Consider the following 13208-nt stretch of genomic DNA (forward strand, 5'->3'; position numbering starts at 1 on the left):
GGAGGGAGGGAGGGAGGAAGGGAGGGAGGGAGGGAGGGCGGGTGGAGAGGGGAACGCAGGGTGCGCTTCTGGCAGACCTTACAACATTACTGAACGTTTCACCACTGGAGGGGACCGCTTCTCCATCATCCCGTCGGGCAGCATATGTGGGAGCAAGCACGTGGCACACATCCAAACTCTGAGATCACCAGCTGATGCAGGACACTGGCCTGACACCCAGGGGCCTCAGAGATGGAAAGGGACACCAGGGGGGGAGCTGGAGAGGTTAGCTGGGACCTCACGTATCGTGCTGACAGATCTTAACAAAGAATAGAAGGAAGGAAAATGACGTAAAAATTTTTAAGAAGGTCTTATGCGAAGCTAAAATGATACAACAATTTAAAGCGCTGAGCACCGTGTGCGGCAGGCTGAGTGCTCAATAAATGGTAGGATTTATCATTACACTGTTAATCATAACTGGATCAAACCCTAAAAAAATGGATGAGAGAATGTTCGACTTTACTCAAAAATAAATACAAATTTAAGCAAATATCTGCGTTGCCTTTCACCCATCAGGATCACCAAAGGTCTGGTAGTACATGGAGTAAGGAAAGGCGTGCCCTCTTGCACCACAGGGAGAAATTCAAATTGTTACCACCTCTCTCAAAACATTAGACCAGAAAACACTTCACGGCTGGGATCCCTCCTCTAGGACTCGATCCTGTTTTTCTCCTCCTCACACACGCATACAAACAGGGAGACCCCAAGGTTTCTAAGCAGCAGTACTCATGATACTAACGGACCGGGAGCAACTCTACGTCCATCAAGAAGCAAACGATTTCTCCTCAGTAAGGAAATCATGCTGCCAAGTCCAAGGTCAAACCATGTTTGTTACAAAAATGTCCCACGCGGAGCATCGCGGGTGCTGACGGGGAACCACTCCGAGACGCACTGTTTGAGGAACACATACACTGAATTACGTTACTACGTTGATGACTTCCCCTGACTCATGTCTGCCCAGCCCGCCTAACCGTCCTAAGTCAACCTGCTTTCCCTCCTTACGGTCAACCTCTCTCCCGCCACAAAGTAGGGCAGGCGCGTGGCAATCTTGCGTCTCCCCAGGACACAGAAGGTGCTCAAATGTGAGGGCCTCAAGAACGAGGTCCAAGTTGCTCCACAGCACAGCAGCCTTCTCTGCAGATGGACTTGAACATCCACAGAAGTGAGGCTCCAGCCAGGTGAGGGCTGTGTCACCGTCAGCCCCCAGCGCTTGGCACGGCGTCCGGCACCTCGCAGGTCCAGCCAGACCCCACGAGGGCCTTTCCACACCACAAAACATGCTCCGACAGCCGTGGAACGTTTCAAGAAAGAACATCAGAGGCCAATACGACGTGGAGAAAACCACAGAAATACGAACAAATCTTACCTGTTTCTTCTGGTTTGATCCACTGAATAAATCTGCTTTCTCAGCCAACTGCGAAGAGAGTTGAGACAGAGACAGAGAGACAGAGTTAGTAAACAGCCCCAGTCTCGGTTAGTTCTATGGAATGGGGACAAAGGATACTGGAAACAAGAAACGCTCTCCAACTTGCTAACTCGAGCAGCTCAGGAAGGAGCGGTTTTCTCCTTGTTGTTGAGACGCCCTAGCTGAGCCAAGAGGCCCTCCCGCAACGCACAGCGGCTGGCACTCTTTAAACGGACAAGCCTCTCTGTTCATTATCCCCCCAAAACCTGATGAGACAAATGGTGGGAATCAGAGGGTTTTAACCGAGGGGACAATCATTCACATGCCGATCCCACACGGACCTCCACGACATGGAAGCACAGACAAGGCCGTCCTGAGCGGGTGGCAAATCCCATACCCTGTATGGGACTGTCCTTTGGTGAGTCGGCAGAATCCCTTCCTAATCCTACAAGAAGGAAGCCCTCTGTCCTCCCCTCAAACACCACCAATGCCTGTTTCTGTCTGGATTTCAGCGCGCGCCTCACCCCAGGTGGCCAAGCATGGCCCAACACTGAGAGAGGCTCTTTGGGGAGATGCTGGGGAGCCCACTGCCTCTACCGGGAACCTGACGCACTCGGGACCCTCCATGAGCCTCCAAGATGAAACGTCCCACTTTGCTTTCTTTCGCTCGTGTTGGCTAAAGGGAGCGGAATCAATGAATGTGGGAAGGCAAGATAAACAAGCAAAAGTCAGTACCTCTCGATAATGGTGGGTGTGGACGCGCTCATTGCTTCCTGGTGTAAGATTTTCAAGCCCGAGAGCCACTTAGTCGCATCTTCCTTAGAGTCAGCTGGAAGGTGAACACGGACAGAAATGTCATTACTCCCTTGGGAAGACCTCTGCAGAGAAATCGGGGCCCCAGGCCATCCCAGCCCCATACAGACCATGGGGACAAGAGCAGCCAGGACCCGTTTCCGGTTTTGCTCAAGGGCACCAAGAAGGCATCTCCTTCACACCTTCATGGTTCTAAGACCTGCTTTTTGTCCGAGATAAAGCCACATGCCCGTGATGACCCTTCTACAGCAAGGGTGACAAGTGGGACAATTTTTTCCCCCCAAGAGTTTTAGTTTTTACCCCTATGCTAGGAAATAAGGTGCAGGGTCTGGGATAATTCCCACCACAATCCTGAGCCGCCCTCAGCATTTCCCGTTTCTCATCAAGGCCACGGAGAGAGAGGAGAGAAGCAGCACCAAGCAGCAAATAAGGGCTTGGCATCACTGACAAGTGCCACTGCACCACTTTGGGGCTGTGTGACATTCAGCTGGCTCCTTAACCCCTCTGTGCCGCATTTCCTCATCAGTACAAGGGAGCTAGCCATGCAGACACTCGTTGAGTTATTAACCATCTCCTAAGGACCAGGTACTTTGTTTATCTGGACGAGAGCATGCCAAGGTTTCTGTTCTCCCTCTTCCCATGGGGATGAGGAGAGGATTAAACTCAGAAGCTTTAGGAGACCTGTCCCAGAGCCCATAAGTGGGAAGCTGGGATCTGAATCCAGGTCTTGCCCATCTCTCTCCTGGACCTAAATTCTAGAGCTCTAAAAGAAAGACCCCAGAGTGGAACAGAGTTAGCATCCTGGACTCCAAGACCCACTTGGGCTCTCGTGGTCTCCCTACCAAGAACCACCAGGCCTCAACCTGCAGCAGGGCTAAGTGGACAAAATTCTGAAGTTCATGGGCACAGGCCCGTCTCTCCTGCCCCAACCATACACCATCAGTCAGACGGCCACTCATCATGTCCCACACCCAGCTTGCTATTTCCCTCCTTCAAGCCCTCACACACAGAACACTCTCTCCCTGGACTGGCCTCCCTCTTTCCTCCCAACTCCCGCTGATGCCTCAAAACCCAATTTAAAAGTCACCTCCTCCACAAAGGCTTCCCTGAGATTAGCCCTCTGCTCTCCGACAGCATGCTGTATTGTGAAAGGACTGTAGCTCTTATCACAGTGTACTGTGAGCTCCTGAAAGGCAGCAACCGGGTTCATTCGGCCCTATAGCCCCAGTAGCCTCTAGCCCAGCGCAGAGTATGTGTTCAAAGGTGTGTGCTGAGCAAGTGAGAGAGCAAATCGACGAGAGCTACCGGGCCCTAATTTAAATGTCCCTGATACTGCTCAGCTTTCATCATTTCCTCCCACTTGGGTCTACTTTTAATGGCATTTATTTTCTCTCATCACTCCCAGCTGTACATACAGTTCTAAGTCAATGAATTCTAGAAGTCAACCTGAAGGGGGTGACAAGCTTCTGCCCGTGAGTCAAGTGCCTGAGCTTTTCCACAGTTCATTCTCTGGCATCTCAGAGGCCCCTTTGCTTTTGGGTGAATTCATAGGGATGGCTGGAAATCTCACCTCCAGGTCATGTGTCTATGTGAGTGCATACGTGCCTGCACACGTGTGTGTGTGTGTGTATGCTTGTGGTAAGTGTTTTGTGTGTACGTGTGAGCATTCATGTGTCTGTGTAGGGGCGTCTATGTGTGTGTGCACATATGTGTGACATCTAAGATTTTGGGATAGTTTCTCTAGTTCAACTGAATATACAGTATAGGCCAGGCTCTGCTGGACGAAAACTCTAGCCTGCCTTCACCTATCTGCATGAGTCAAGCAGGCCCTTAACATAATGCTTACAACGTCCCAATGAGGCTGGCATTACCATTCTCCCCATTTCACAGCTGAGCAAACTGCAGCTCAGAGAGGTTCAGTAACTTGCCCAAAGGCACACGGCTAGAAAAGGACAGGGTTAGAACTCAAAACCACGATGCCCTCAAACACACATGAGGGGCAGGCAGGAGCCTTCTGGTACTACAGAACATCCTAGGAAACAGCCAGGCACAGCAGGGAGAAAAGCACACGGAGGCGCACTCACCGGCCAAGCTGAGTGTGCTGAGAACAAACTGGGTGCCGTACAAGATGGTAAAGCAGCAGTCTTCCTTCTGGCGGACAGCTTTCGCACGCTCAAAATCCTTGGAGCTCTTCCCTGGGCGGATTTCCTTGATTTCCATGATATCCACTAAAAAACAATTAAGAGCCAGAGTTCACTCCACCCGAGGACGTAGCCACACTGCCTGCACCCCACACGCACCACCCAGCTCCTTTACTCCCCAGCCCTGTCCAAACTGCAGGATTACATTGCAAGTAAAAAGCTTGCTGTTCTAAACTACTAAGTACTGGGATAGTTGTATAGCAACAGACGATCGAAACAAGAAGAAATCTATCCTCCCTATAATCCCTGCTGCTGGAGGACTCCAACCCACTCCTAACCAAACAGGGCCAGGATGGCCAGTTGACCCAAGAGCGACCCCTCCCCCCCAGGATGGCCACCTGAACCAGGGACGGCCCTGCCCCCCACAGGATGGCCACCTGACCCAGGGACGGCCCTGTGCCCCACAGGATGGCCAGCTGACCCAAGAGTGACCCCTCCCCCCACAGGATGGCCACCTGACCCAGGGACGGCCCTGCCCCCCACAGGATGGCCACCTGACCCAGGGACGGCCCTGTCCCCCACAGGATGGCCAGCTGACCCAAGAGTGACCCCTCCCCCCACAGGATGGCCACCTGACCCAGGGACGACCCTGCCCCCCACCGGATGGCCAGTTGACCCAAGAGTGACCCCTCCCCGCCACAGGATGGCCACCTGACCCAGGGACGACCCTGCCCCCCACAGGATGGCCAGTTGACCCAAGAGTGACCCCTCCCCTCCACAGGATGGCCACTGACCCAGGGATGACCCTGCCCCCCACAGGATGGCCAACTGACCCATGGGTGACTCCACCCCCCACCCCACAGGATAGCCACCTGACTCAGGGGAGATCTCCCTCCTTGCCACAGGATGACCATGGACTGTCACAAAGAGACAAGTTCGACCAGTCCCTCCCTCCCCATTTTTCTGTCAAAACAGCACCTTTCATGGAATGGACCCATTCTAAGTGCCTCAGATGAAGCTGATCTGCCTCTCCTTTCCACCGACCACAACAAGTCAAAGAGGGGGCCCAAGGGTCCTGGGAATGACCAAGGTGCCCCACACTGGGGCACCATGATTGGTTCAGGGACGAGCACATGGCCCACCAGCATCTTCCTGGCACTTTTTTGGCCAGAGATATTTATAAAATTTCTCTTGCTGCTGCTGCTGCTGCCTGGCTGATAAAACAGGAGTCTGGGGGTAACGGGGAGCATGCCGCCTGCCCTAGAGAAAGAAAAGATTGAGCCCGGATGTACTATCTGAACCCCTACACAATGAATTCTCTTTTTAGCTTTGGTTAGTGTGACCTGAGTTTCTATCACTTGCTCACTCTACCACCCTGAGAGTCTGGCATGTATATCTCAGTCCTTATATTGCAGAGAGAAACAGGCAAAAAGGTGTCCCTGGAAATGGGAGGTGAGGGAAGGAGCGTGAACCTGGGATGGAGGAAGCCAACAGGTGAAAAACGGCATTTAGAGTCAGGGTTGAAACAGCAGGAAAGGTTCATGCACAGGTAGCAACAGGAGTGGGGGTGCAGTGAATGCAATTAGGAGGGAGAGGGACGGAATGAACTGGAAGCTCTCTCCTTTCTTCCCATGGGTCTAGCCAGACCAAAAACACCTTGGCGGACAGGAGTCATGAAGGAATGTGAAAAGACTTTAAATGGGTTCGTCTGTTCTGCACCCGTGTGTGGCAGTATTTACACAATCCTATACACGTGAGAAAGCCACCAAACCAAACCCAAGTTCACATAAAATAAATGGCGAAAACCAGTTCTGTTCTTTATTTTATTTTAGTTTTTATTTTTTAAAGATTTGTTTGAGAGAGAGAGAGAGAGAGAACACGTGCACGGGAGCATGAAGCGCAGGGTGCAGGTGCAGAGGGAGGGAGAGAAGCAGGGAGCCCGACACGAGGTTCAAACCCAGGACCCCGAGATCATGACCTGAGCCGAAGGCAGACACTTAACCAACTGAGCCACCCAGGCACCTCCCAGGTCTGTATTTTAATCACACTGTACCACTGTCAGTGCCCTGGGTTTGGTGACTGAACAAGAAAGATGTTATCACCGGGGGAAGCCGGATGAACGGTACACAGAAATCCTGTACTATTTCTGCAATGTTCATGTGAGTCTAAAATTGTTGCAAACCAGAAAGTTTTAATAACCACTTCTCGCATGATAAATTGCAACTGCTAAAAGGGAAAAATCTACAGCCAAAGATACGCTATCCAGCAAGGCTTTCATTTAGAATAGAGGGAGAGATCGAGTTTCCCAGAAAACACCCAAAAATTAAAAGCAAAACCAGCCACGTCCCTGTCACACACAATGCCATCGGCCTGTGGGTCCCAAATTCACAATCCAGCCACCCTCCTGCCCGAGTCAGCATGCACAGCCTGCCACCTGCTCAATGCCAAGTCAACATGCCTTCACCTCAGATTGCCAAGGGCTCAAATTGACACTCTTCCCCTCAAATTCCAGCCCCTGTGCTCAAGTTTGTGCACAAAAGTGGGCATAATTATAACAGCAGAATGAAGCAACCCAAACATCTAACTATTTCTGTGGAATATAGAATGGATAAAAGGAGTGTGCTAGGCTGAGAACATCTCCAACAAGCACATCAAAGAACAATACATACAGCATGATTCTGGTTAGCAAAAAAAAAAACAAACAAACCAACCTGGGAAGAATAAAACAAGATGAAACCAGAGAGGGAGACAAACCATAAGAGACTTCTTAAGCATAGGAAAGAAACTGAGGCTTGCTGGAGGGGAGGTGGGGGGGTAACTGGGTGGTGGGCATGAAGGAGGGCATGTGATGGAATGAGCACTGGGTGTTGTATGCAACTGACGGATCACTGATGGATCACTGATGGATCACTGTTGAATCACTGGACTCTACCTTTGAAACTAATAATACATTATATTGTTAATTAATTGAACTTAAAAAAAAAAAGGAAACCCCCTCCCCCCCCAAAAAAACCCAGTCCTCAACCATAAGTGGTCCTTTTGTTTTGGGAGCAGGGATGCCTCTAAACCCTGGTAGGGAGAGGAATAGGGGCCACATCCCCATTCTTCACCGAACCCAGAAACCTAGAGTCTTTTCTCTTTGCCCTCACTCCCCAAAAACAAACACCCTTTGTGTGCACTGACATTTACAGCCTTCTAGGAGGAAGTTAGCATTGCCGATTTAACAGTTTACGCCTCCCCTAAGAACATTAAGGGTGGTGAGTTTGTTCTTGGATGTTACCCACCCAGTTCAGTGCCGGGCAAGATGCTATTGACTTGAAGCAAGAAGCAAATATATTTTTTTTTCCTATCAAGTCTAGCAGTGATTACCTACTATCCTTGTTCCCCATAAAATATCTGTAGGTGAAAAATCTCCGAATTGGCCTACTGTAAGTTTTTCTCCCTGCAAGAAACTTATAATAAAAATCTGACACATGTACATAAAGAAAAAATTTCATATACTGTAATACTGTCCTCAGGCAATTACCAGTTCTACTTTCTAAATTACTCTTGACTCGGTCAACTTCTCTCCATTCCCACGGCCAATGCCATGATCCAAGTCACTGGATCTCCTGCTTGGCCTATTGAAGTAAACAGAAGTTACCCCAGAGCCATTTTTATGAAATTTAAAAAAGCTCATGTTGGAGCACCCGGGTGGTTCAGTCGGTTAAGCGTCCAACTCTTGATTTGGGCTCGGGTCATGATCTCAGGGTCACGAGACCGAGCCCTGCGCCAGGCTCTGCGCTCACCGGGGAACCCCTGCCTCTCCCTCTCCCCGTATTCATGTGTGCATGCTCTCCCTAAAATAAATAAATCTTTTAAAAATAAGGAAGTAAATAAATAAACATGTTCATGGCCCTCCTGGGCTTCAAACTTCCTGACCACATCCCGGTGCTCCTAGGACTGAGAACCAAGGCCCGGGGTCGACCCCGCCAGCCCCACCTGGCCTGTGCCCTCGCCCTCGGCGATCCGGCCACCTGGTGAGCGGTCACCCCCAGCACATGACATCAGCATGTGTTGCTGCCTCTGCTAGGAACACCCTGGCTCTGGTTCCCTCCGAGTTCCCCCTTCCAGTTTCAGCTCAACGGCCGTCGAACTCACAGAAAACCCACCAATTCCTGCTATCATACCTATCAGCCCCTCTCCCCACCGCACCGAACAGAGGCCAGGACCTGCACGTGGGACTTGTGGGCTCGGAACCGCTTCCCTTGAGGGCGCTCCCTTCCTCGGTGCCGTGTCCCGGCCCCTAGCACAGTGGCTGGTACCCAGGGGACCCAATAAACAGCTGTGGAATGAGGAAGGGGGGGCGGGGCGGCCGGGACGCAAACCGGAGATGGACACAGAGATATGAACAAACACAAAAGGAGACCCCCGGACAGGGCAAAGAGGGCCGGAGACAGCAGACACGCCACCCGGACGAGGAGGGAGGGGGTTACCAACACGCACAGGTACCAAGTCAGACAGGAAGAAGCGTGAGACATGGAAAGAGAATGAAAGAGAAAGAGCCACGCTAGGGCGGTGAGTGGTCCTGCCTTAAGCGTTGGCGCCAGCTTCGGAACCAGACCCGTCCTGGGGGAGGGCTGCAGGCACCCACCGCTCCAGCAGGACCCATCGCCTCCATGACGTCGTGCCGACCACGCCCTCCCCCCCCCCCCCCGCCCCCAGGTAAGGGCAGGCTCATTCATGATGCTCTTCAAGGGACCAGGCCCTCTGCAGGGGCTTAGCCCTTTCTCCCCGGTCATCAGCTGACCAGACGCGGGTAGATCTCACCCGAGCGCCTGCTCAACACTGCCTGCCTTCTCCATCCCCACCCCTGAAATGATTCGCCCTGTTATCTTTATAACTGGCCCGTAAAGCTCCTCACGTGCACATCTGTATGTACAGGTGCATCCTCCTCTGAGCCCCAGGACAACAGGGATCCTGTCTGTCCCGTGCACTCACAACTGGAGCCTCACAGCCACGTGCACCAGAGCCTGGCTCAGAGCAGAACTCGGGTACCCGTGCAATGAATGACTTAGGTTCTTATTTGGGAGGTGGTCCCAGGAACACTGGTAGAGGAGCGAGGATGTGAGACCGGCAAGGAAAAGAGCTGAGGAAGAGGCTGCTAGGTCGTCCAGCGGGCCCTCCGTGGGTACCTGGAGCCGATCTCATGGGGGCTCTGGGAGTCCTTGCCCCACCACAGAGTAAGGGAACTGGGGTTATTTATCCCCAAACCCCATCTGCTGTTGGTCGAGGGCTGTTTCTGGGGCCTGCCTCCCCTGTCCTCAAGCAGAGGGTTGCGGCGTTCACGCCAAACTGGCCTTGAGGGGCAGAAGTCAATGCTACAGTGAGCAGAATCCGCCCGAGGCAGCCTCTGCTCCATCAGGTACCGGATCCGGTAGTTTCTGTGCTACCCCCATGGGACGCAGGGATCGGTATGTTTGAGGGATCAAAGGCCCAGTATGTATTTCAGGCAGCAGAAGGATGGATGTGGCCAAGTCCCAGTCATTGCAAAGAACGGCTCCTCTGGGCTCCCCCGCACTGAGACAGGACTAGATGTCACTGCCCCGTGCGTTCTGTACCCCCAAAGGTATCTTGGCTCAGCAGGTGGTTCTGGGATTATAGGTAATGTACTCTCATTTAACAGAACAGCTTTAATCAGGATACAGTTCACATACTGTACAATTCATCCATTTCAACCATGCAGTTCAATAGCTTCTAATATATTCACTTGTGCAAACCACCACCACCACCAATTTAAGAACATCTTCATGACCACGAAGAGAAACCTATACCCTGTAGCTATCACTCCGTTTCCCTCTTGTCCCCACACCAGCCCCTGGCAACCACGAACCTACTTTCAGTGTCTACAGATCAGCCTTTTCGGGACATTTCATACAAAGGGAATCATACAATACGTGGTCTTTTGTGTCGGGCATCTTTCATTTAGCATCAAGTCTTCCAGGTTCCTCTGTGTCGTAGCCGGGACTGCATTCCTTTCTACGGATGAGTAATATTCCAGTACAGACAGACTACATGTTAGTTATCCACTCTTCTGCTGATGGGCATTTTTGGATTATTTCCACCTTTCGGCTACTGTGAATAGTGAGGCTATGAACACTCACATCCTAGTTTCTGTTTGAACACCTGTTTTCAGTTCTCTCGCGTATCTCCTAGGAGTGGAAAGCAGTCCTCCTGAGTCCACACTCTTAGGGCTGCAGACCGTCTAATTGTGAGGTGCCTCTTTCAGGCCAAGGGGCTTGTCTAGCCATCAATGAAGACCAGGGGGGACACTCATTCATAGGTGGAAAGTCAGCTGTGGATGGGGCTGTGGCTAAGGCCTCCATGAAAAGGTGGTGATGGGGCCACCACCAAGCCCTCCACAGCTGTTACTACGACTTCCTAGGCCTTCTGAGCAAGGAGGGGCCAGCTCCAGAAGAACCAGAGGGCTGCCCGCTATCCAGGACCCCCTTGGTTACCAGGAGCCCCAAGAAGGCAGGAAGGAAACCCCTCACCAGCAGGGAGGGTTTTCTATTTGGTAATCAGCAAAGTGTGAGGGGGGGCCCATTGGTCATTTCTGTTGACACGCACTTGATCTTGCATTACACAGGGGCACCTTGCTGAAGGATGATCCCACTGCCCATGGGGTACAGAGCAGCCATGGGGGGGTCAGGCCTCCTGCACTCAATTAGGTCAATCACAAATCACATGCTTCTGACATGCAGCTGGAAATCAAATCCTAGTGCCAGGATTGCAAATGTGCCACCCAAGTTATGCGAAGTGTGTGTCTGGTGACAAGGGAATGGACTCTGGAACCCGCAGGCCTGGGTGTGGATCCCAGCTTCTAACAGGTGCTTCCAGCAGAATTCACCTCTGGGCCTCCACTTCCTCATGTGAGTGATAGGAGCAAGAATAATCTTCTCACATAGTGCTCTTTGAGGATTAAAGGAGTATGTGTGAGTGCATGTGCATTACAATAGTGCCTCAAAATGACAACTAATAAAAGACATAGCCACTTCTAGGTGCTTATTAGCTCTTATTTTTTAAATTACTAATGCAACTGAATAAAGCTAGACTCATAAGGTATAAGAAAAAACCACATTCTCTTAATTTATCTGTTGTGGAAACTGAAGAGGCAGATCCATATGTACTGATGTGGAAAAAAAATCCACAACACCTTATGTAAATAGGGTACTGTGCCTGCACGTGAATGTTTGTGAGTCCACACGTACAAACATATGTGTGGACATACATATTGTGCACAGGTGTCTATCATCATTCAAATTCTCACTATCTAAATACCCACTCTATCTTGCAAATATTTTTTTACACAAAATGTACTACCCAGATTAACACCCGCTGTAGGATGTTCATGCACAGGGACCGGTGAAAATATTGGTGTGTATCAACCTGCAAAGGAAGAGGACCAAGTCCGGCACTCCCAATGTTGAAAATCATCATGCATCAAACCTCGGGTCCTGCCCACCCTACTAAGTCCTGCTTGAGTCCCAGCATTTATTTCTGACAAGCAGAAATTTCTACCAGAGTCCAATTTAGATAACATCTCTAGTATTTGTAACAGATTAGTTCACTGCCATCTCCATTAAGTTGCAAAGTAGAGGACAGGAAAAAAAATGAAAATTCACAACCAACACTATATAGTTCCCTCAGTACTGTTTGCAAACACGCCCAGTAACAAGTTCATTAAAGCATCCAATAAGTATTTGCTGCTGTCAATGCTTTGTGCTCATGCAGAAATATCTGATGGGTTGGCCTCCAGGTGTTTAAGGGTATTAAGCAACACTGGGGTTGGGTTTTTTTCATTTGGTTGGTAATGCATTTTACATCCATGTACTAGGACATGATATACAGTATCCAAAAAAAAAAAAAAAAAGGCTGCTCTCCCTCAAGTTTCCAGGAACGCATTAGACTCAGCTAAGGAAGGATGCCTGTATTTGTCTGCGTATACCTGTGTGTGTAAAGGCAGGAGACAAGGTAGGAAAAAAAAAGTTCACCAATTTGCTGACAGTGAGGGTTACTGGGGGGCAGGATGACGAGCAAATGGTGGACTTAATCTGCTTTGGTTGGAATTTTTGCCAAAGGCACATAGTCATTAAGATGACCGACTTTATTTTCCAAATAGGCTCTGGTGGCCAGAGCTCAGGCCACGCGTGCTCCTGCGGTGGGGCTCAGCAGCCATGCTTCCTGCTTGAAGAAGTAAGACAACACAGCCACAGAAGCGAGGCCTCATCTCTGCACAAACTTGGCTTCCCAGCATCACTTCGGGCCTTCCCCAGGTCCGGCCAACCTCCCGCGGCCCTCCCGGCCCATCACCCGCAGACACACAGTTGGGGTTTCCAGCCTCCTCCCACTCCCCCGCCTGACTCCACCACCCCCTTTGCTGACTGTCCCCATGACCCCATTCTTCAAACCCTGTTCCCTTTCTGGGCCACACTCTCAAGCTGCCCACCCCGCCCCTGACTCCTGGAACATCTGCCTGCCCTCAGACCGGGCACTTGGCCTTTCCCCTGATTCCCACACTTGCCCTCAAGGGGTACCATCTGACAACAGGCTTCAAGCATCTTCAGGGAAGCTCCAGCCATATTTAAGGGGAAAGGAGACCACTGAGGCTCAATACCTTCGCACACACATCCCCACACTCCTGTCCACCTGTCAGCCATTCAGTCAGCCAGGCCGTTACTGAGCTTCGTACTGAGGGTGTACGGGGGAAAGCACACAGACATGGTCCCCACCCTCAGAAGCCCGCAGAAGACAGACCCTCTCCAAACCAG

The 13208-nt window shown here is 51.1% G+C and overlaps 1 protein-coding gene across 1 annotated transcript in view; it reads right to left on the bottom strand.

Moving 5' to 3' along the window:
• PLCG2 (phospholipase C gamma 2) overlaps positions 1 to 13208 on the bottom strand; it is a 141157-nt gene that overhangs the window by 84928 nt on the left and 43021 nt on the right. The window contains exons 3-5 of the mRNA XM_027618978.2: positions 4342 to 4485; positions 2180 to 2273; positions 1406 to 1453 (exon numbers count right to left, since the gene is read on the bottom strand). Coding sequence (XP_027474779.1) covers positions 1406 to 1453; positions 2180 to 2273; positions 4342 to 4485 — 286 coding nt within the window. The remainder of the gene's footprint in view (positions 1 to 1405; positions 1454 to 2179; positions 2274 to 4341; positions 4486 to 13208) is intronic.

This window comes from Zalophus californianus, chromosome 17 (genome assembly GCF_009762305.2).
Source record: "Zalophus californianus isolate mZalCal1 chromosome 17, mZalCal1.pri.v2, whole genome shotgun sequence".
NCBI classification, from domain to species: Eukaryota; Metazoa; Chordata; class Mammalia; order Carnivora; family Otariidae; genus Zalophus; species Zalophus californianus.